Genomic DNA, 24,397 nt, shown 5'->3' on the forward strand with positions numbered 1-24,397 from the left:
TTAAGAGATTTGTTGAAATATTAAGGTACTCTTGTTCCTTCTGTAATTCTGATCTTGATTTTTCTACTATTGAAACTTTTACCGTTACTTTAAAAATTTTTCGACTCTATTTAGATAATAATGCATTACTACTTTTAGACGCGATTAAGAGTTCAGCATGTTGTGCAAGAGACTCCAATGTCGTTTCTTCATCACATTAAGGAGACAGTATGTATTGATAGGAAGCCTTTAAGGTACACTGAGAATACTATTATAACCTTCTCGGATCATCTAACGTTTCTAAGAATAATTCTAAAACGTTCTTTAGTATTCACAATATTACCTACGTTTTTATATAACAGATTTTGTTCAGAAAGATTACAATCACTTATGCATACTTTGGAAATAATAAACAATAGCGAATTTGCTGCTCTAGCAGCTGCAGCAAGCTTTGCTACGCTTGTTAGTACCTATTCTAAAGGTAAAGAAAGATTGCTGAATGTATCTACTGCTTAAATTTAAACGTTTTAAGATTCCTATACTTTGCACTAATTGTTAATCATTTTCTTGTTAGGATTCACTCTCATCATTGAGCCATTTGATGATCGTGCACCCACAATACCAGATCCAGTTCTACATTTTAGGTAGCCCCGACTAATTGTCAGCTAAGCATCAAGCATACGTTTTAAATTGTGCAGATACTGAGATCGTACCCTCTGTTCTAATAATTACAGTTGCATGGATGCATCTATAGCTATAAAGCCGGTATTTGATCGTTTTCAATCCGTAGTTATAACCTCAGGGGTACGTTGATACTGTGATTTTTATTTCTATCGCAATATTTCTATTTTTTCTTTTACTTGTATTTTCATATCTAACTCTAAGAGATTTAATGTCCCTTGCTGCTTTATTACTTGCTCTAGACTTTATCACCTTTAGACATGTATCCGAAAATTCTAAATTTTCGCCCTGTATCTATGTCATCATATACGATGACATTGGCGCGTCCAAGTTTATGCCCATTAGTAATTATCATATTTTCCTTATTTTCTTGATTCTTATCACCTTTCAATAAGTAAACAAGGTGTTTTGACATTCCTGTATTTACTAGATTGTTACTAGAGGAAATGATCAAGTTACAATAAGTTCCAAATTCGAATCACGCGAAGATATTGGTAAAGTTTTTATAAGAGGTTGTTTAAAAAGCAAATGTAACCTAAAACTTTTCGGTTCTTTCGTCAGCTGTCATGAGAAACTATGGTAATCTACTAGCAGAGCTGACCGCTTCTGTACCAGATGGAGTTGTTTGTTTCTTCCCGAGTTATACCTATATGGTAAATCCATCGTTAATATCGATTTAAACCAAGTTTTTAAGTTGTTCAGCAATCCTTTTTAACAAGTTACCAATTGTTATTTCGGAAATATATCAGGAATCAGTCGTAAGCTTTTGGTGTGACCAGGTAATTTATCGCTAGCGATTACTCGTACTTTTTTTCTTCTAGTAGATGGAATTCGTTTACTATATCTATCGTTTCTTCTTTCTTTATAATATATACTAAGCGCAATAATTTAATTTTGGGTATATTTTAGGGTATTATGAATAATATTATTAGAAACAAGCTCTTATTTATTGAGACACAAGATCTGGCTGAGACTGTCTTGGCTTTAGAAAATTATTATAAGGTTTAAGCTCATAGCATGTTAATCACGTAATTTAAAACTTTTTCATTATAGAAATTCGTTGCTTTATTACTACTTAGGCGTGTGAAAATGGTCGAGGTGCAGTATTATTATCTGTAGCACGTGGCAAAGTTTCGGAAGGAATTGACTTTGGTATGCTGTAAATACAGTTTTCGACCTGAATTCACGATTAACATGAAATATGCTTAAACTATCTGAACATAGATCATCATTACGGCCGAGCCGTACTCATGTTTGGTATCCCATATGTGTATACACAAAGTCGTAAATTACGGGTAAAGCGGTATAAGTACAGTATCACAAGTTCCTCTGCTGCTACTCTAAAACACTCTCTTACTACTCGCAGGCCAGATTAGATTATCTTCGGGAAAATTATCAAATTCGAGAAAATGATTTCTTGACCTTCGATGCAATGAGACACGCAGCACAGGCAAGTGTGGATCGATAAATGAATATAACTACACCTATATATGGTTTAATTTAAAATGTAATTGATCAACTTTTCTTAAATAAAAAAGTGTGTTGGTCGAGCAATCCGAGGAAAATCAGATTATGGTATAATGGTATTTGCAGATAAGGTATGCTTATGGACGATTTCTTAGGTTTTTAAATTAGAATGGACGAACTATTCATTGAGCAGATGACATACTATATTATCTTTTGTTCGAACAGCGCTATTCAAGACTAGATAAAAAGGGAAAACTTCCAAAGTGGATTCAAGTGCGTAATAGTACAATTAAAAATTGCTTCATGCGCTAATATAATCCTAAATTTTTATATTCTTTTTTTAGGAATATTTAAAGGATTCTGTTTGTGATTTAACAACAGATGAAGCTGTACAGGTTGTAATCTTAATGCGTTCCAATTATTAAAGTATATCGTAACTCGATTTTATTGTCGGATTTCTTTTATTACAGATTTCTAAAAAATTTTTAAGACAAATGGCTGCTCCTTTCAATAAGGTTTGTACTTATATTAAATAGGAAATAATGTAGCATCAATACTATAATTATCTGTCGGAATTATAATTTATTTGTAGGAAGATCAACTTGGGCTATCGCTTTTAACCCTTGAACAGTTAGAATCTAGAGAAGGCCAAGAAGCTGCAAAACTTGCTCAAAGAAGCTGAATTCGGTTAAATTTTTAATTTACTACACGGTGTAATGTACTGTAACATAAAAATATAAATATATACCTAGTATATTGATTATATTTACTTTCGATCTTTGCTGGAAATTAAATTTACAAAGTTAACTTTATGTTGCTAAAGACTATCATGATGATTTATCATTGAAGTGAATTCAGTCTGTAATACCCGTCCTACTATAATTATAAAAGCAAAAATCTATGCACGTACGTTCTACGTACAGATATCGTGTTAATACCCTGACTTTAGTTATACGAAAATAAAGCTACATCACTACTGATTCAAATTTGATGTAATGTTACTTTTTCAATGTTGATTAATTACTGAAGTGCCGGCCGGCATTAATCTAAATACTAAAACTCACTCTCTATTTCACATTTAGTAGCTTATAATTAAAATATCATATAAACCGAACAGTAATGGATATTGCCTATAATTGGATATACTTCATTTCGTGCTATAGAACAATTACATACTGTAATAATCATAGTTTAGAGATTTTATAGCAATTACAGTATATGCTGCACTGCCAGAATATCACATCATAGATACGAACGTTACATGGTGCGCCAGGGTATCACTTAATCTTGACTTTACTTCATCAGGAAAGATCATGTTTTATTACATCACTTCGGATAAATTGTAAATACGCAGATGAAGACATAATTTTTAACCACCTTTTACATTGGTTAATTACGTTTTACCATATATTTATATCATAGATAAATTAGTCGTAAAGTCTTTTGTCGTGTATAATACAAAATATATTCGTTGCGTAAATTATCAATACCAGTTATAATTCCTTTTATGGTGTCTCCCGTAGCAACTTCTCTGGAGAATTTCTTTTCAACATTATAGATTATGATAGTTGTTACATTACCCTGAGCTGTGGTTACACTATGTAACAACAAATTGAACAATTATTACCCTCTTAGTAATGGTAATTATAAATCGTTATCTGATCATTATTAGTTATTATTTATAGCAAAAAACATATATTCAAATTGCATCATAAGCATTACTCACATCAAGAATGTTCCAAAATTTGACCATTGCACAAACATTCCAGGGAGTCGACTATTTACAACTTTAGATGCCCCAGTATTGAATTCTAACTTTTTCTGTACCCAACAAAACGGCTCTGTACTTTCCTGCAAAATTAATTAATTTTCTTAGAACAATAATTGTCCTATTATTGTAAAAGATAATAAGTTTACAAGTAGATTAACTCAATGGCATACCAACTGATATAAATATACGTTTTGATCCCAACAACCTACAGCAACCATATTTTGTTCAGGTGAAAACTTGAGACTTGTTATTCTAATACTTTTAAGCTGAGCGTACCAAAAATCTGTAATAAAATGAAAGCATGTAAGACATTCATCTATGACTGCAGCAATTTTTTGTTAGACGATAGAGTGTGTTTACCCTTGCTTGTGTTAAAGGTATCTTGAGTGCTGTTCCTCCAGATACCAAGATGGCCATCCATGGTGGCCTAATTCAATCAAATTCTATTAACTTCATATAAACTTAAAATGTGGTATAACTATCTAAATAAGATCGCAATAGGACTTACGACAGCCAAGTAGTGACCGCCTCTTGAGTATTCTACAACGGCAATGGCTAATCCAGTATGTAAATTTATGACACTTCGCTATACCATAAAATGATAATTACAGATTTATAGTGAAACACATACTGCTAGTTATTCTTTCAAGTTGTAAATTTAGGAACGTATTTTCTAACATAGGTCGAATAGTCTATCAGCTTAACACTTACTGTAACTAATTTATGGTTAGTGAAATTTAAAATATAAATATCGACCCCATTAGACCCTGCAATCGCCATATTATATACCTAAATTTATAGGAATATATCCATTTAGTTTCCATTTATGAATAATCGTAAACAGTTCTATTGTGAATGTATACAACAAGTTTAAAGCAGAGTGCATACGTCTAACTATAGACAGATTTACCTTATCTAGGCAAGTTATAGCTATACTCTTAGGAACATAACTTAAGTTAATTTCTTCACCATTGATACAATTTAATAATGAAGTAAAGAGGTGAACAGATCGTCCTGCAATACCAATAATCTTTTCATCGGTCGACATGCAGTGACATTCCAATTCTTCATCTTGAACTTGAAGCTTTCGCTGCAGCTCAATTTCAGGTTTACTTGATGTAACACCATCATCTATGCAATAAGAATTGATTAAATAACTGCACATTTCCACTGACTAGGTTTGTAGCAACTTAGCTATGCCAGCATCGACACGAATGCCGAAAATGCTCAACAAAAATGGCATGAAGTTTAGCAGTAAGTTTGATAGAATTTAAAACAATTACAGAATCAAATACATTCCTGAATTGTAAATGACTATAAATAATCTGCAGTTTACCGTTAATATAATTTATTTACTAAGCTAAGAAAACTTCATGGTACCCTCCAAAAATGTCTGTTGTGCATTGTACAGTGTACAGTACTGTATAGCTTACTACATAGATTTGATAAGCAGTATACTGTATAGCAAGGCTTTGTATACGTAGACTTTATAAGCATAAGTACTGTACAGCAAAATATTGTTTGTAAATCAAGAAAATATAACACCAATATCATTCTTACTTCCAGTTGCAGGCTCAGTTTTGTTTTGGTAAAGTTGCAACAATACGACAACATTATTATCAGCTAAACAGCAAATCGCTTCCGTATTATTATTCGCTGCTAGGCAGTTTCCTAAACGAGCAATTGGCGGCTCTAATTTACAGGTAGCATGGCAATCCACCACTCCATAGCATACATTAATATCTTCATTTGCTGCCATGATATTATCTTGAGCTTTGATATGAAGTAGGAAATATCATCAGATAGTAAAATGGATCGCTAGCTCCATTTTACCTCCGTTGCTGTACTATACTCAACGCTTCCTCATTACAATACTGTACTGTACTAGTACTACTACTTACAGTACAGTACGTCCTGTATAGTACTGTATACTTCAGTACTTTACACTGTACTGGACAGTATCATTATGAGTTCTGTACAGTACGAGTACTGTAGGCTACAATCCCATACCTTCCAACGGTTGCCATTACAACGGTTAAAATTTCTGGCCTCGTATAAATTTGAAGGCAAATTGGAGTCGAAAATCATCACATAATCAGCATTAATATTTTACCGACGTTATATCCCAGTGATAAATTAGTTATTTCTATCTTTGGACCTTGACGGATAAATAAAGATTATACTGATTAAAAATTACGCCTCATTCCTAAGCCATTACAATATTCATAAGAGATACGCGTAATTCTACTGAATGTATTGGAGGTGGAATGTTTGGAGTGTCAACCATTTTTAATACTAAAAATTATTTCCAAGATTAGAATATGGCTAAATACCAGCAATCAAGTCAGTTTAGGCCTTCACCAGATGGCATCAATAGATCAGCAGGTAAAATCAAGTTCAGCCATGTATATGATTTCTATTGATACGATACTCAATTAATGAAAGTCAAACAACTTTACGTAGCCAACTTTGACTTAAATATCAATTCACTAAAATAAACTTTTTAATTCATTTATTACCGACTCCACAACATTGCATACTGATAATTCCCTAATAGCAGTACTATATTTCTAATTAAGAAGCAATTACGGATTTGCATTAAGCAACCACTTTATAAAACATCTCGCTGTATACTCTCTAATTACACCAACATGAAATTCTGATATAAACGTTAAATATTACCTTACGCTGCTATTTACAAGTATTATAAATTAACTTAATCTGCTTTAGTAGAGACAAAAATACCGACGCTTAGCCCGTCTTGGAAATCTAGCTATGCTGTTACTAACTCTGCATCTCCAAGAAATTATGATGGAGACTATAATACGCGAGCTAGTCCCAGCCTTGCCAAATATTTTAATGCAGGTACAATCTATTTAAATATGCGGCGTTTTCTTCTTTAGAACATTAGTATTTATAAAGTAGCTAACATATTCAAACTTTTTTGATGATAGGAGATCAATTAAGAGAAATGTTAGCTCGTTATAATCAATATTCAGGTCATTCTCGTAACCCAGTAACACTTACTAAATTAATTGCAAGTTCTGGTCAGGCAAATTCACTTCACAGGCGGAAATTGAAAAGAATCGGTAGTTGGCCTATTGCGATGGTAAGTTCATCCACACTCTGCAATAATTTAAAGTATTTTACATACTTCTGTAATTAAGTACCAAGTCAGTGATATTAGCGTTTAGAAGTTGCTTTCATCAAGTATAAATACTCATTTAAAAGGAGGTTCTTTTTGATAAGATGTACACGTTCACAGTACATGTATTCTTCAAAATTAAGAACGAGCAATATATGTAAAGTTATAGATTTAATGCTTTCATAAGATGCTTGTTAAGCATTCAATAGCATTGTGGAAGTGTTAATATTTATGATGTTAACTAAAAAATTTATATTATTCATCATCTCTTAAATCTAAAATATGTGCTTTAAGCAAGTAAAAACGCTGACTGCCTTCACAACAATTATTAAAAGCCCTTTCTTGATATACAATTTTAAAAGTAGCATAGAATTCAAATAAGAAATTACTTGTAGGTTATATACTTGAGCTAATTTGTATTAGCCTTTTAAATATATTCGTGGTATTGTACTTAAAGCGTGTGTGAAGTTAAATGTAGTAATAAATAATAACATACTAAAAAACATCTAGCACTATAATTAAGATGTTAGTATATTTTTAATACCTAGCTTGCATTTAAAATTAACAAAATATTAGAATGAAACAATAGCTGAAGAAGGAATACAACCGCTAAAGCAGTTTGTTAAGGCTTCAGAAGGAGTACTAGATAAGGTAAAATAATTTAATCATTATCTTCGGTAAAGAGTGCTTATCTTACATAAATATAGTCAATGATGGATTAATTACGTAAACTATCTATAATCGATTACATCGATTTCGCTATTAATAGTATTTATTCTATTACAGGATATTAGTGCAGGTGGCGAAACTTCTGTCGCTGATAAGAGGCTTAAAAGTAAAAATGCTGATATTTCCAATTTACATACCGATTCAGCAATTAAGTCCATTAAGGAAGAAATGAATACTATAAAACAGGTAAATTTCCAAGAAATAACTTTCAATATTTTGACAAGTTAATACCAAAGTCAGTCATTTACTGATAATTAATCTCACGATACTTTGTTAGAAATATAAATAAGCATAAAGTATGTTACAATTGTACAGTTGTTGTTAAGTTGGTGTATTTAAGCCTCTATCATCCTATCATAAGAAACTAGAAAAAATGCCAGAAGAATCATCAATCTCAGGCACTGTTGACACTAATCTGGTACTATACTTTAATTGCTCTACACACATTTATACAGCTACAAGATATTTCACGATCTATAATAATTAATGCTAATGAATTTAACACGAAAATTACATAAGTAAAATTTTTTTGTTGAATTAATTAACCAACTATAATTCTACATAATATTATGATCAGTTTCAAATCCACCAAGAAGCAACTTCTGATCAGTTTTCCGATTCAATTGTTAATATGAAGTAAGACATTATAAAAAAAAATGATTGCTTATAACAAAGCAGCTTCTCTTCTTAACTTTTAAAAATAATATAATAAATCTGAAAGGAGCCAAGTTGAAAAATGCTTATCTGAAATCAAGAATATAAGAGAAAAAGTCAAGTCTGTACAAATGATCTTACTTTTGATCATGGCTTGTATTATATTTTGTTAAAATTACTATAAGATACCATACGACCATTGTTTCTTTTTAATATTTCTGAAATTATATTATCAAGCCATTATACTATAGTTAATAATGAATTTAAAGTATATTGTTCTTTTCATTTTTTAGTTTGATTAATAAGTCCAGCGATCAAACTCAAGAAGCTCCTAAAGATGTTAGTTGAGTAACATAGGGCTTAAGGAAATTATTTCTGAAAATTTAGGCATAAAGAATTAGCACTCATGTTCGATTTTTACGTTATTATTAAATAGGTTAAAGTTGGGCATGAACATGCCGATACAAATATACCGGTACATGTGTTAAATACCTCCAAACCTATAAATCAAGTTATTGTTGACAGATTAACAAGGTTGGTAGAATGCTCATTTATTATGTTTGAAATGTATATTTATTACTAACATAATAAACAATTTACTGTTTGCTAGCGAGCGCGACGAAGCATTGCAAACAGCTGTTCGATATCGCAAAATTGTTGATGAAATGTGCCATAAAGAAGTAGCAATGTATAAACAAATCAAGAACTGTGTAGAAACGATGGAAACAATGCAAATGGAGAAGAAAGAGGTAATGCATTATCAAATCTTGCTGCATATAGCGAAATAATAAAAGATAATTACTCAGTTTATATCGCTTGAGTGCTATAATGTACCAAATAAATCTTTATGATTTGTTTTTGTATATATAAATCATCTTGTACTTAGCTGACAGACTTTATATAAGATAAATTTTTATTAAATTAGAAGATTAATAACAAGTTGAAATACTTAAAGCTACGTTGTTAAAATTTTTGAATATTTGATCTCACCATTTTATCTCAATTTCCATTATGATATCTCGTATTATACTATAATCCTCTAAATGTAGTAAATGTACTAACCCTAACCAAAGCATTAATTATAAATCCTTGATATACTTCATTAGACCGAATTTGAAGTTATGCATGCAAAAGAAGAAATTGCAAGGCAACAGGAAAAGTATAGCCGTTTGTTAGAGACAATATCGGAAAGATGTATGAAAGAACGTCAAAACGCAAATGCAGACTGTCAAGTTGAAATACAAGGACTACAACAGCAGGTATCAATATTAAAACTTACATAGCATGATCGTGTAGCAAATTAGAGTAACGATACCTTTTTAATGCCATAATAATATTTTAGAGCATATAATATATATACTACATAGTCCCATATAGAAATAGCTTTTAAATATCAGTTCTATGTTTGATAGATTAAAAGTATGGAAGATATTGAAATCACGTTACGAAATCAAATAGATCGACAAACAAGAGAGAAGGTTCGATCAGATTTAAATACTTAAAATGTAAATACTGTATCTTATATCTAAACTTATTTTACCTGTAAAATTTCAATCATCAAATAGACCCAACTGTTAATAGATTTAGAACAAGTGCGAAGCCAGTTAATGGCAAAAGATGTTGATTCCAATCAGCTCTTAGATAAAGTAAACTCCGAGGTATCACTTGCCAATATAGAGCGCAACAATGCCCTCGATGAAGCCGCATCGTTAAGACTAAAATTAACCCAAGAGCGCAAAGAAAGAGAAAGAAACGATATGAAACTAAAATCAGAAACTGAAGGTTTACAGCGTCGTTTAAGGACAATTGAAACTGAGCTAATGGCAAGTAAAGATAATTCACTACAACTAACCCAGCAAATAACTAAACTTGAACAACAGGTAAAACTAATATACTATCATGATTATCGCCACTTCTACAATGACGTTAATCATTTTTTTTTATCATCATTACCATCAATATCTCCATCATGTTTGTTAATATCGCCATCATTTCTTATGATCTTGTTATTTACAGTATAGCTTAATCATAATCAGTATCACTATCGTCATCAATGTCTTTGTCATTATAAGCTAAAACTGTATGAAAGTAGAGTGTTTATTCGGTTAGCTGTCTGACCGTGGTCTATCTTCCTTCGTTAATAATCGCGTGCATACTACATACGGTTAGAATATGTGCAATTCAATAGCATTAGATACAGATTATTTTAATTTTACCCACAAAGCACAATAAGATACACGTGTAATACTTTAAATATGAATCATCTTTTGAATTGGCTTTACTTTACAATGTAAAAAAATTCAATTATAGGCGTAGCTTATATCTATCATGCTATATAGACATTGTTGAGTTATTAACTTATAGCACCGGTATTTTTACTTATATTATAGTATCACAGTAACTTTTTCATTTAATATACGGTATAGTCTATTCAAATTTCCACCGATAAAGATTCACGAGAACGAGGTTATGTTGAAGAAATCAATAAACTGCAGTCGTGGTTGAGGAAGCAAGAAGCAGATTACATGACTGCAGCAAGAAAAACTGAGATAGAATATCAACAGTCTAAGCAAGAATTGCAAAATATTCTAGATGGACAAATTCATGTCTGCAATCAGTGGAAAGATTCATCAAATCAGCTAGCAGAACAGTTGCAGGAAATCACGGATAAATACGGGTATGATTGGTAAAATTTCTACCTTATTTGTTTATGCATTTGTGGCAAAATAATGCTATGGCATTCGAATTCTAGCAAAAAACTGGAAGTAAATATTTTCTAATCAATACAGGATATGTTATACATTGTATTGCATGGTTAACTTACTGTATTTTATAGTTACGCATTTCATAGCTAAGTCTGCACATACTATTTGAATTCTTAATTAATATAGACACATGAAAAATCAAAGTCAAACTCTTGAACGTGAATTACAAGAAAAATTACATTATGCAAATAAGACTATTCAAGACTTGGGAGATTATTCTAATCAGCAGGATAAATTAATAAGTTCACTAAGGGAAAGACTTGAAGAGGAAGAAAACAGTAATCAAAAGTCAGCAAATCAGGTAGACAATTAGCTAATGTTTAGTGTCTTACTACTATCTATGACTATCATATAAAGCTATTTTGCCGTTTGTTAAATAATAAAATACAGATGTAGCTAGTTTAGTGATAAACAGATTGCCCTCTGTTAACGAATGAATAAGTCTGTTCATAATTTTGTATACTCTACTTTATGTAACTATACAATATACGATTATATGATCGCAAGTAGTAGATCGAAGGAATAAATTAACGCGTAGTATTATTAAAAAGTTTAATTAAGTCGATGTTGGATCATCCGAAAACATTAGCAGACGCCATTTACTGTACAACGTGCTTTTATCAATTATTGTTATTATTTTCTTTCAATTCTAGAACTTCGAACTACTAACCAAACAAAGTAGTTTATTACGGGATAGGCAATTACTAACGGAAGAAATAGAATATTTAAAATTACAATTAGCTGCAATACCCGCCGCTATCCCTAAATGGGAAACTACAAATAACGCTAGTATGATATCAGGAAAGGAGTAAAAAACCGTAGCTTATTACTTTCATAATTATACACTGTACCCCGAATTGAGAAAAATTTTCATATTTTCTGTCGTTTCTGAGCTAATTCTATACAAATTTGTAAAGAAATAGCTGATAAAGTATAGTAAATATTTGTTCCGTGGTACAGTGTAATGATTAATTATAGGTAAAGAATTAACTTATCCTAAAGTTACTATATCATTGATCATACTCATGGAACTTTGACATGTTATCATTTAGTCAATATAACAATACCAATTGATAAATGAAATGAAGAGTAAAGATTGTCCATGTGTAATAAGATTCTATATTTATTGATCTTAATCTATGTAATGTTTAGTTTTTTATTATAATAATATTCAAGGCTCGGACGAACCCGAGTTAACATGGCAGTAAAATAGAAGACGGTTAATTTTAAACAAGCATCCTAATATTGTAAATAAAGATGATTTATGGTTAGACCTGAAAGCGTTTGCAATATCTAAAATGTATGTATCCTAGTGTATTTTGTTGCCGTTGCACTGCAGGATGCAGTAGGAGTATTTTTTATTACTTATTGTACTGTATAAATGCTTTTATACTTTCTGGAGCGCATCATTGACGTTGTCAAGAATTCATTGAATTATTATTGTTTACGACTGTTGTACTTGTATAACATAGACTTTGTCTTGTTTATTATTAAAATGAGAAAGACTAATTTATTAGCAGGTTAAATTCCATTTCTGTGCTATCCAATTTATTAGTGTCTAATATATATTATCTGCAGCGATGGGTTTATATTAAGAATGTTCATTCTTAGTCAAGGATAGGACTATAGATTAGACCCATCATTCCTGCTGTGACATTGATTGGAAAGTTAGTGATAGGTCTTGGCATAAATCTATATATTACATACCCAATTAATGTATTATTTTAATAAGTTAGGTAGTATTTGCAATAACTCTGTAAATTCTAGAAATAGCTTGTATAGTCTAGTGTAGTGTGATCTTCCAATATTTGCCCCTGCAGCTTATAATACTGCATATAAGCTACTCTAACTTACAGTAAGTGTTTGCTATAGTAATTAGATCTGTCAAAGGTTATGATCGATTCTGTGATAAAGGATAGGACTGTAGACTAGACCTATCCTTCCTCCTGTGACATTAATAGCAAAGGCTAGTGATAGGCCTTGGCATAAATCTTTCATTAATAATTAATAAATATATTATTTTAAAAAGTTAGGCAGTACTTGCAACAACCTATATACAGTAGACCGCACATAAATTACTACAACTGACCGTGTTACAATAGTAATTAGAGATGTCAAAGGTTCAGTTTAAACCGATCCATAGTGATTAATTCTATGGAAGAGGGCGAATTGAACGATATAAGACCAGATGTAAAAGTAGTGGTACTAAAATAATATTGCAGATATTCGCCATTCTGCCTAGTTAATCCTGTATGGGTTTAATGTGTAACTTGACTGACAAGGTCTGCTGTTCAAGTCACTAAATTGCTTTAGTATAAGAGCGATTCATCCCATTCCATTCATTTCGTTACGATTAAAAAATTGCGATTTTAATCGCTATCATGCAGATATTCAAGATAAAAGTTATATCATTCGAAGCAGTATTTCCCACTGTATTTGATAGTATTAATAAAAGTAATCATTTCGTAACGATTTATGCATTATTTCGGCCATTTGTCCAACAGCGCTGTGGCACCACCGGAGTAGCCGGTGAAACAAGGACGTCCATCACAAGACGAGATTTGATTGGCTGAAGCAAATTATGGCGGGAACCTCCACTTTAAAGGAGGAGTAGACAGTACCCATCCCGAGCATAATGTACTAATAATTACTATAGCGCTCTGGCCTGTGTACCGTATAGTACCGTCTAGTTCATTCTCAGATACCGCAGCGAGCAAGATGGTTCCACCGGCTGACCAAACGATGGCCAAGGAAACTGTGCTAGCAACCAAATTAGTTGCTGAATTTGAGAGCTTTGGCGTTATTATAGACGATCTAGGAATCATTGATAATTGTAAGATATATTATTGCTGTAGCTGTCTTAATTAGCTGTACTTATTGTCATTTAATTTGATAAATAAAATATAACTAAGAGCCATCTTGATCGTGGAGTAGGCTAAGGGCAAAAACTTGTACATGTACTTTCATAAAATAAAATCATCTATGCGGAAATAGTACAGTAAAGAAGATAGAAAGCTCTTTTTCTACTATCGAGATAAAGATATTGTACGGAAAATAAAGAAGAAGTGTTATACGGTATTCTTAGTGTCGTAGATTTCAATAGGAATGGATAGATCACAAAATAAACTATACTAGTTAGGCTATGACCTCGAACAATTCGAGTATGGATGTACTTCCATTTTAAGCGTACATACCTAAAATCCCAGATCTCCTATATTATGAAGATGATAACACCTTAATAAGATATATGTCTCTCCTGTAATTGACCTTGCAAACTGTAAGAGTGCATTCAAAAATCAGTTCTACTACCTCATGATGCTCTTATGTTTAAGATTGGTTGATATCAACTTCATAGGTATGCTGCATATACCACTCCGTACGTTTAGGGTAATTTGCCTTACCAAGTAGCTTACATCTCTTGTGTGATGGGGATAATAATATGTTAAAAGATAGGTTAACTTTTGCAATTTACCTTACAAACTGTAGTACTGTATTCAAAATCAGTTTCCGCTGCGCCTCGAGTCTCTACGTTTAAGATTTATCGATATCAACTTCAAACTTTCCGAATATCAATAGCGATATGGACGTACAGTGTGGGACACATGAAGGCTTATTTACTTTTTTAAGTAACTAATATCTATTTCTGATACGATATTACATAAAGCTATATAATAACATCATCTATCGTTAAAATTGCGCACTAGTTTCATTCAATGATCAAGTAATTAATATCCAACGATAAGAGACAATACAATTTAATAGTAAGCATATAGTATACCAAGTACTTTTACGAGACCACCCAGGCATCAAGTTTTGATGCATGCTCCACACTGCCTTACTTGTTAAATCTTTCAACGCTATCTTTCATCAGTGCGAGCCATGTGCAAATTATATAGTTTGGACGAATCTACTATGGTTGACGAGTGGATGGCATTTGCATGTTCATCAGGAAATGATATTGAAATTACTCACTCAGCTTTGGAATCCTTCGAGAAGGAGGTAATATCTGCTTGTTATTTATAATGTTCATATTGACAGATTTTTAAAAGTTACTTCTTAAAATTATTTTATATTCCCAATAAAATTCTATCTTTCCTTTCTACTATTTCGGAAATAGTTACAAGAGAAAAATTCTAAAACTAAACAGACACTGATACGCAGAACTGCTGATGATGATACCGTCTATAATAAGGACTGCATTGATCAACTGTAAATATCACAGTGTTATATATATATACGTATGTCATTATTTGCAGCTTTCAGCTTATAGATTAAGCATTCTTGCATCTAGACTCGATCGGGAAGAACATAGCTTAATTGATGCTTATTGCACACCAGAAATGAAAGCGGTGAGTTTACAATCGTCTCGATCCTTACCTTTTTGTGGAGAATTTTTGAATGAAATGCTTGTCCTGTAATAAAATTGAAACTTCTTGACGTTATCTCCTGTGATATTAATCCTATAGAGTAAGCGATTACTAAAAACTCCAGAAAGTGATAGTAGAAAGCTAATAAAAACCCCTTACAAAAGAACTCCAGCAAGTCAAATCTTTTCGCCTAATAGTTATTCTCCAAATATGTAAGTTATATCGCAGAAATAAATACCTTAGAATACATAAAAAGTGCAGTATTACAAAATAGATGACTTATAGCATTGATACAATCATTTCTTTTAATCGCGTATCTTTCTTAGGTATTCATCGCGTGGCAATGCTGGTGAGATTTTAGCAACATTAAACATGTGCGGAATTAATGATGAAACTATCAACTGGAAAGGACATGGGATAAAGACTAATGTAACTGCTGCAGATCCAGATCAATGTTTAGATGAAGGCTACAGATACATGTTTCAAAAAATATCAGAACGTATTGAAGGTAGATAATATTCCGTTCTTCAAAAAAGAGATAACGATGCAGTATTATAACAAACCGTAATCAAAATACTCTCCTTACTTCGTTTTGTAATTACCTGTAAATTATTGATAGAACCACTTTTAATTTAAAAAAGGTTAACGCAAAGTAATCCTCATTTTTATGAAATCTAAGAAGATCAAATACAGATTAAAATTCTGTAGTCACTGAAATATTGACATGAGACGCATTTAAATTATCGAATTTTGTTTTATATTTTTTTTACCGATAAATATTTCCCTTTGTCAAAAGAAATTATTATATCTGACTTATTAACGTAACAAGCTACAGAGACATGCTATTGTAAACAACTGATTTAATTATGCCATGTGTAATTTTATCGCAACCCTTAGTTACTCACTGAATGATAGTACTATGTGCTTGCATGTAAATAGATGACTTAATATCCGTAAAATTGCCTTGACTGTTCTGCATCCTCATACTTTAATACGGTATTACTTCCTAATAGCATTACGCCATCAAGTAAGTCTTGTCGCAGAGCCTCTCCAGGAACAGCACGGAATTCAAGAATTAGGTTATGTCGACGTGCCTTCTCAGGTTAATGAAACTCGGATAAGATAAATAACCTGCTGTTGTATGTTCATTAATAAACCTTTAAAATTTTACTGGTACTAATTGACTGTTGGAATGTCGTTTGGTGTCAGGTAGTCTATATTTTCTAACTTAAGTTTTTGTTAGGATGGAACAACGGTAATTGGCCGCATTGGTTGTGATAGCAATGGGCGTTTAAATGCCGCATCTTTAGTTATTGCTGGCTATAACCCTAATCGAGTTTGTAGATCTGCGACTCCACTAAATGTAAAGGAGCTATCTCATTTTTCCTTTTTTCCTGGTCAAGTAATGAGCGCACAATAATACTTTAATATTATTTAAATAAAATGCAGAATTGAGACTGCTAGCATTTTTTGCGTGCTATTATCTTATATGTTCCTTATTATGCCGATATCAAGGTTGTTGTCTTAGATGGTAAAAATCCAAGTGGCAATGCTTTTATCGCTAGCAAACTGTATCAGGTATGGCATATTGCAAGCTATTTGATGATTGTATACGAGAATTTCTGAAATATCTTCAACGCGATCATTCTAGGGTATTGCTCTTCCATTTAACAAGATACCGTTGGAAAAAGCAAAGAGTTATTACCCTAGTGATGGTATTGCACAATTATGGTCTAACAATTTCTTAACTCATGTTCTTGCGAATAAAACTGATAAGAAATTTTTCGCCATATAGACTCTCCCATGAATATTTTAGTTGCATGTGGACCATTCACTACAGCCGATAACCTACTCTACGAACCGCTGTCTGATTTATTGAAAGTCATTTTAAACCAGCAGCCCGATATTGCAATTTTGGTATTACCCTAATATAATTTAGATTTACAGATATCATATAACTAGTCATGTATATATTATTTAAACCGCTTTAATATATTCTAATTGCATATCTGTTATATCGATAGTGCGGTCCCTTTGTTGATGCTAAGCAGGAGTTAATTAAGGTCTGTAATTTTAAAGAGATAAATAGTTATTTTTATAATGATAAGTATTGGTCATTTAAATAAATAATTTCGTGAATTATCAACTTTTAGCAAGGAGAAATCAATATTAGCTATGAAGACTTATTTATAAAACGGCTGAGCGAAATCATTGAAAACGTTGGAAGGTTGTAACGAAATTCCTCACTTGATGTTGCATGGATACTAATTAGACCAGCTAATAATTGATTATAATCGTATGATTGTTTTTCTTAAAATTATAGAATCTCTACATCTGTAGTGTTTGTCCCTTCGACGAGGGATGTTCATCATGACTTTATCTACCCGCAACCACCTTTTACGCTGCCATCTAGCCTAAAGACTGCACCGGTATGCTGTGCTGTATAATATTGTTCTTACAGGCTTGCCTATAATTATAATTAATCAGCCCCTGCGAAGCGTAAGACATTTATTAAAATTATAGACTTTGTGTTTGTTCCGCAGGAAATTCATTTTGTGTCTGATCCTTGTACACTAATCGTTAATGATGTTACAATCGGACTCACTTCGACAGACATACTCTTTCATATGGGAGCGGAAGAGACTGCTAGGTGCACAAATAGTAGCGATTACGTTAGCTGTATGAAACACTCTAATTTTTCACTATTTGAATATGTGTGTTTGATATAAATTATATTTTGATCCTAGTCCACCGGGAATGTCTGATAGAATTGGAAGGTTACTGAAGCATTTAATCCATCAAAGAAAGTAAGCTATTGAAATTCTACTCGATGAGATTTGAAATCAATTGCATCCATTAACACAAAGCTGTTTCTCTACATCTATGGTTGATATGTAAAAAGCTACTATCCGCTGTATCCCCCCTCAGAAGAGGTCAATTTCGATCGCGAAAATTTTGTTAACTTTGGCTTTATGCCTGTGACTCCAGATATTTTAATTGTTCCTTCGGATCTTCGTTATTTCGTGAAGGTATTCGTACTTAGAAGTTGTAGATTTACGCTATACTCAGTAAGATATTTACATCTTTATGACTGAGAATTCCAATGAATTGTAGGATCACGAGAGTACTTCCTTTAGACTATAATTTACGCTGCTTCAGCTAAACTATTTATAACGATACATCATGCCTACTTAGCATTTGGTAACTTTACTTGCCACTACGAATATTGTATGACTAGAGATTAGTTAATGTAGACGTTTTTTATTATCGTCAGGACGTGGAGAAATGTTGTTGTGTCAATCCTGGTCGCTTAGCTAAAGGTCAAGTTGGCGGTTCATATGCACGTATCGCAGTCCTGCCACCCAAAGTAGCAAATCAGCCGGTCATTGATCGTATAGTCTCTCAGGTGGTTCGCATTTGAATTACATCTGCAGATTAGGCTTTATGTATATCTGTAGCCCACATTCAGAGTATTTCTTTTATATCAAGCTAATGTCCTGAATGACATCGTTTTACGTATCATGCGTTTGAAATTTGATTATTTCCGATGTTGACAACCTTTTTTCGATAATATACAAATTACGGTATATGATAGATGCATGATGAGGTTTTTTGAGTAGCAATGTGTGAAACTGATAATTTCTGGCAACTGCCTGTGCTGTAATTGAATTTGATATGATAAATGTAAAAATTATCATTTATCTGCTGATTTCTATCACAACATCATGTATGATAATGTCTATATAAGAGTAAATACTAGTTCAGATATTAGTTGAAGTTATAATTAGCGTAGATTGACCTTGGCAACTTTTTATATATATTGAACGTAGAATTTGTAGTAATATCATTTTTTATTGGTAACCTGCATTAATGACTGAAAAATAATAACATATCGTATTAATAAATTCAACGAATTTAACTAAAATATTTAAGCATCTTGGTCGCTAATTTTAATTTACATTTATAGTTTGCATGTTATACTTAAAACTGGTACAATTACAATCGATCATGGAATCGTTATTTTGCTATACTGGATTAATCTCAGAAGATGACCAGCTACAAATCCCTCTTATAATTAGCGACGCAACCTATATATCTATACTTAAGTACGGGATAGTAATGACTGTGTACACAGCCACAGCAAATTAGGCTTAAAGTCCTATTAAATAGAGTGGAATCGCATTTCATCAAAGACAGGTTATATCTGTCTGTATGGATCCGTAATCTTAGCGAAAAGACCAATCCGTTTAATCTTCCTTATAACGGTTATCACTATCAACTTTGGCCTATTGATATGTTGATATCGATATAAGTGAACGAATTAGGAAATAAACAAAGTTGTCTTATTTTACTTGATAATTTATAATTATATGACCTAAAGGATTGAAAAAAAATTGATGAGTTCGTTTTCATCCGTCTTACCTGAAGTTTAGAATGTTCGCTCAACAGTCGATCATATTCACGATTAGTGCCTTCAGCTTGCTGCTTTAATGCTGCTAAATCTACCTTATTTTTCTCTAATTCTAACAATAACAATCAGGCAATAATACTTTACTTAGTCTACGTAGATAGACATTTTTAATTATTTATCATTGCATATCATTTGGTGCACTAATTCAATTTTACATTTCACAGTTTTATGTATCATTTACCCTGGCGTGTTTCTTCCAATTCATCTTGTAACGCCTTGAATTTTGATTCGGATACCTCTGAATTTGAAGAGGCGTCGGAAGATCCAAGTTTTTCCTATTGTAGTGTTATAGTTATAATTGTAATCACTATTAGCAATCAAGTGTTATCAATAGCACGGTTCATTCTACTGCTAAGAAAAGGGAGAGGTGCTTAGCAGGAAAATATACATCCAGTTGAGTAAATTACCGTTAATTCCTTGTTTTCATCTAGCAACATCCTACATTGTTTAGAAGCACTTTCCGCTTGCTTGATAGCCGCCTCCTTTGATGCTTCAACAACCGCAGCGGAAGACATTAGGCTGGTTATACGCCGTAAGAATCTACATTTTTTTAGAATCGGTCAGTTTCAAAATGGCAAATCCAATAAGAGAACAATTTTATATGAGGTATGTGATATCGGACTCCAATATATTAAGACGTCATAATCACGTACAATGCATGTTTTTATCAAATAAATGTCTAGTGCGAATATGCAATCGATTCCTTCTTTCGAAAGGATAGCGAATGATAAAAATTAATTAAAACTGTAATCAATTTGTTAAGTTATCATTAAAAATGAATCTGGAATTGTAGCTCGGTTACATACAAGAGGCAAAGTAAAGCAAATCCAGTGATGTAATAATTCCGTTGAGCTCGATGTAGTTTAATCTGTAGCATCAAATTGTCGTGAATTTTGTCCGAGCCTTGACCTCTTATTTTAGGATCCTTCATCATTTCTCTGATAGAGTCTGTTGACGAAAAAGAGATTGATAAATACCAGCATCATACGTATATGTCAGCGGATACAAAAAGTTATATTGCAAGTTAGATTAAAATAGAAAGTTATCTAAATCGCAAAGAGAATACAGCGGTTTGTCGATATTACGCTAGTAGAGCTGTATGCTAATACTCGTACATAAAATAACAACGTATCGTGCCGTTGGTAAATATTCTATCACAAGTCTTAGTAAAGATAAACATTGAACAACCTTTATGCACAACTTACAGAATGCGACATTAATCGATTACTTATGCCTAAAGGTAAAAAAGTGTCAATGATTTATGCAGTCTGATACGGTGGAACCTACCTAATAACAAGATGATTAGAAACGCAACACATATGACGAAGAGCTGGTTGCCATAACTTCTGATATAAGTAATTATTCTCGATCGTAAAATCTTGTGCCAACTAAATGAAGAAATACGCATAAAAGAGAGATTAGAATAATGATTGCAAGCACAGAGGCGTATTATTATACCTCTATGATTGATTGGAACATTGTCCTTCTATTGTAGCAATTAAATTCAAACAGAATCATCACTCTTTTTATCGAATAAATTATTGTACTGTGTCATTGAATAGTCAAGACGAGATGTTATGGATTCATGATTGTGAGTAAAGAAGGAGTTTCTATGCCTCTATCATTGAAATAAGATCATTCTATTCCATTGGTGTACCGTATACATATATCTTATTTCAATCATATTATCATTCTTTATCGAATAATCAATTGATTGTACTGGGCAATATGCAGTCTAATGAAGACAAGATTCGGTTCACGATTGTAACTATAAAGGCGTTTGGTGATTGAACTATAGTAGGAGAATCGTATAATTATTCTACTCCATTACTGTACAAAACATCATGTATTGAATGATCCAGTCTAATCGACAATTTTATCCATCTTGTATACAGTTTATTATGCCTCTGCCATTAAAATATGGTGATTCTACTCCATTCCTGTCGATAACTAATTTCAACAGTAGGATCACACTCTTCATCGCATAATGTATTGCAGTCTTGGACATTTCCATCCACAAAAATGTATACGGAGAACAATTTTGGATGTTTTTGTCACGATCATTAAAATAGGATAACTCCATTACTGTAGTGTCGATATTGGATTTCAACTGGAAGGTCACTCTATATCGTATAATCTATTGCAGTTATGGGCATTTCCATCCATAATGTAGAGTAAACGGAGGAGAATTTTAGATGCTTTTGTCACGATCATTAAAATAGGATGACACTATTACTGCACTGTCGATATTTGATTTCAACTGGAAGGTCACTGTTTATTGCATAATCTATTGTAGTTATGGACATTTCCATCTATCTGGCAGAGGATAAGTTTTGATGTCTGTATACTGTCATTAAAATAGGATGACTCCATAACCGTACTGTCGATATCTGATTTTAAACTCGTTCTTCATTCAATAATTAATCTACTGCACACTATGTCCAGTCTGATCGACAATTTCATCCATCTTGTCTACGGAGGATAATTTTGGACGCCTCCGCCACTGTTATTAAAATAGGATGACTCCATGACTATAATGTCGATATCTGATTTCAAGTGTAGGGTCACTGTTGATCGAATAAGCTATTGGCCAGTATGTCCAGTTTGATCGATCATTCCATCCATCTTGTCGACGGAGGAGAATTTGTGAGACCTGTGGCAGTGTCGGTAAAATAGGATTTGACCTCCATGACTGTACTGTCGATATCTGATTTCAACTGTAGTAATCCTCTTTGTTGAATAATGCACATTGCTCAACAATTCAATCTCTGAATCTTGTATACAGAAATGACAACGTTGTGCTTGATGTAATGACATCATCATGCTCAATTACTCATCCTTACCGGCTATAGGAGATAAATGGAAGACATAATATTAGTAGTACAAAGATTTCGGTATATAATACACCAGCAGCAATATTCCACTGCAAGCCCATGGTTAATTAAATACTTTTACGGATATAATCCCAATTTGAGAATCCAAATGGTGGAATGGATCGCGATAGAAAGAATATTTGGTCGATAACGTAGTCAGACGAGTTGGCGATGACGCATTGAGAAGTCAATGATCGAAGCGGTGTCGATCGCTATGACGTTGGAAGAAAAAATGACGCTCTTGCAGTACGACTCAACACAGTCAGTTCGACCCGTATCGGTTGACGATGAATCATCTCATCAGTACTGTATGATGACGTACACCAAAGGTCTGGTGTGTCACAGTCTCACAGATGATGCACTCGTGCTGCTGGTAGTACAGTGTACACGTAAGTTACACTCGTATACAGTATACTGTACACTGTACCGTACTGTATTGTAGAGTAGTCAATTCATGGTCCGTGATACAGTAGTAGTCATAGTGTCAGTATAGTAGTCTAGTCATAATTTCACTGGCAGCAGTGCTGTACTGTACAGTGTACAGTACAGCAGCATGACTGGATCGCTCATTGATCACAGTACAGACAGTACTGGCTCTGCCACAGTACAACGTACTGTACACTGTACACTGTACTGTACTGTATGGGACTGTGGATCCTTTCAGCCTTGCTCTGCAAACAGCCAAGTTGGTTTCAGTTTCTTCGAAGTGGAAACTAAAGCTGATGCGCAAAATACATGACGCTCGAACCCTCGTCACCAGCCCATCAATACTCTAGAGAGGGAAAATATTGCATCAACATCGATTGCGCTATAGGACGACTACCAATGGATGAGTATTCCACTTCAGAATGTATATAGTCATCACGTAATCTAAAATAAATAGGGTAGACTCGTATTTTAGACGTACAGTGCATGTGCAATCCTCGGCGTTTTGAACAAATTGCAAGGCTGCCTTGGAAATTATGATGAGTATTCCACTTCGGACAGTACCGTATACTGTACTGTATAGTCATCACGTAATATACAACCTATGTAACTTGGCTCTATGTGGCTGAATTTATTCGAAAATTTCCAAATAATTCCGTAACATTAGCATACAGTATAAAATACGATAGATTCGTATCTTAGACGTACAGTACATGAATCCTCGGCGTTTTGAACAAATTGCAAAGCTGCCTTGGAAATTATGATGAGTATTCCACTTCGGACAAATTGCAAGGCTGTGAGGTCTATTATACATACTCGGACGTACAGCACTACTGGATATTAGCCGACTCGTAGTTGATCCAAAATATTTCCTATGCCTTTGAACAAGGGCTACAAGAGAGATGATTGGAATGGAAAGTTCTACAAATGTCTAGGCTGACTAGTTTGCTGGCCATTTCAACTCTATTGTACGTAACTATTGTGATCGGCAATCGAAAAGATGGGAGATCATTAAAAATGACTTTGCCCGTTTGCCTTGCTTACATACTGTCCGTATACTGGGTGTCCT

At 33.0% G+C, this 24,397-nt stretch overlaps 5 protein-coding genes across 5 annotated transcripts in view; 3 read left to right on the plus strand and 2 right to left on the minus strand.

Annotated features, from left to right (window-relative positions):
• Positions 1–2,809, plus strand: part of TRIADDRAFT_50379 (uncharacterized protein) — a gene marked incomplete at both ends in the record, with an annotated part of 6,681 nt that extends 3,872 nt beyond the window's left edge. The window contains 17 exons of the mRNA XM_002113220.1: positions 150–233; positions 342–460; positions 554–623; positions 714–783; positions 903–1,004; positions 1,091–1,154; positions 1,222–1,313; positions 1,410–1,439; positions 1,570–1,662; positions 1,740–1,812; positions 1,885–1,955; positions 2,027–2,116; positions 2,199–2,258; positions 2,353–2,400; positions 2,472–2,522; positions 2,598–2,642; positions 2,720–2,809. Of these exons, the coding sequence (XP_002113256.1) occupies positions 150–233; positions 342–460; positions 554–623; positions 714–783; positions 903–1,004; positions 1,091–1,154; positions 1,222–1,313; positions 1,410–1,439; positions 1,570–1,662; positions 1,740–1,812; positions 1,885–1,955; positions 2,027–2,116; positions 2,199–2,258; positions 2,353–2,400; positions 2,472–2,522; positions 2,598–2,642; positions 2,720–2,809 (1,252 nt within the window). The remainder of the gene's footprint in view (positions 1–149; positions 234–341; positions 461–553; positions 624–713; positions 784–902; positions 1,005–1,090; positions 1,155–1,221; positions 1,314–1,409; positions 1,440–1,569; positions 1,663–1,739; positions 1,813–1,884; positions 1,956–2,026; positions 2,117–2,198; positions 2,259–2,352; positions 2,401–2,471; positions 2,523–2,597; positions 2,643–2,719) is intronic.
• Positions 2,810–3,543: 734 nt separating this feature from the next.
• Positions 3,544–5,657, minus strand: TRIADDRAFT_57220 (uncharacterized protein; the record flags this gene model as incomplete). Its single annotated transcript, XM_002113578.1, has 8 exons — positions 3,544–3,724; positions 3,854–3,978; positions 4,069–4,181; positions 4,259–4,325; positions 4,407–4,484; positions 4,610–4,687; positions 4,809–5,029; positions 5,459–5,657. 8 exons carry the CDS (start codon positions 5,655–5,657, stop codon positions 3,544–3,546), a joined length of 1,062 nt encoding a protein of 353 aa, XP_002113614.1.
• A 562-nt stretch (positions 5,658–6,219) lies between these two features.
• On the plus strand, positions 6,220–12,399 carry TRIADDRAFT_57221 (uncharacterized protein; the record flags this gene model as incomplete). The annotated part of the gene is made up of 16 exons (XM_002113221.1): positions 6,220–6,283; positions 6,629–6,763; positions 6,853–7,007; positions 7,620–7,694; positions 7,830–7,958; positions 8,350–8,408; positions 8,720–8,765; positions 8,863–8,960; positions 9,037–9,175; positions 9,533–9,685; positions 9,839–9,904; positions 9,992–10,306; positions 10,853–11,103; positions 11,318–11,492; positions 11,845–11,980; positions 12,368–12,399. 16 exons carry the CDS (start codon positions 6,220–6,222, stop codon positions 12,397–12,399), a joined length of 2,028 nt encoding a protein of 675 aa, XP_002113257.1.
• Positions 12,400–13,909: 1,510 nt separating this feature from the next.
• On the plus strand, positions 13,910–18,979 carry TRIADDRAFT_57222 (uncharacterized protein; the record flags this gene model as incomplete). The annotated part of the gene is made up of 17 exons (XM_002113222.1): positions 13,910–14,024; positions 15,063–15,190; positions 15,448–15,540; positions 15,658–15,770; positions 15,885–16,066; positions 16,572–16,660; positions 16,802–16,960; positions 17,074–17,136; positions 17,210–17,273; positions 17,354–17,475; positions 17,583–17,621; positions 17,712–17,785; positions 17,882–17,987; positions 18,102–18,208; positions 18,306–18,365; positions 18,461–18,587; positions 18,833–18,979. 17 exons carry the CDS (start codon positions 13,910–13,912, stop codon positions 18,977–18,979), a joined length of 1,788 nt encoding a protein of 595 aa, XP_002113258.1.
• Positions 18,980–20,400: 1,421 nt separating this feature from the next.
• Positions 20,401–22,964, minus strand: TRIADDRAFT_26710 (uncharacterized protein; the record flags this gene model as incomplete). Its single annotated transcript, XM_002113579.1, has 4 exons — positions 20,401–20,569; positions 20,836–20,977; positions 21,317–21,417; positions 22,873–22,964. 4 exons carry the CDS (start codon positions 22,962–22,964, stop codon positions 20,401–20,403), a joined length of 504 nt encoding a protein of 167 aa, XP_002113615.1.
• Positions 22,965–24,397: the final 1,433 nt, after the last annotated feature.

This window comes from Trichoplax adhaerens, genomic scaffold (assembly GCF_000150275.1).
Source record: "Trichoplax adhaerens TRIADscaffold_6 genomic scaffold, whole genome shotgun sequence".
In the NCBI taxonomy this organism is placed as follows: domain Eukaryota; kingdom Metazoa; phylum Placozoa; class Uniplacotomia; order Trichoplacea; family Trichoplacidae; genus Trichoplax; species Trichoplax adhaerens.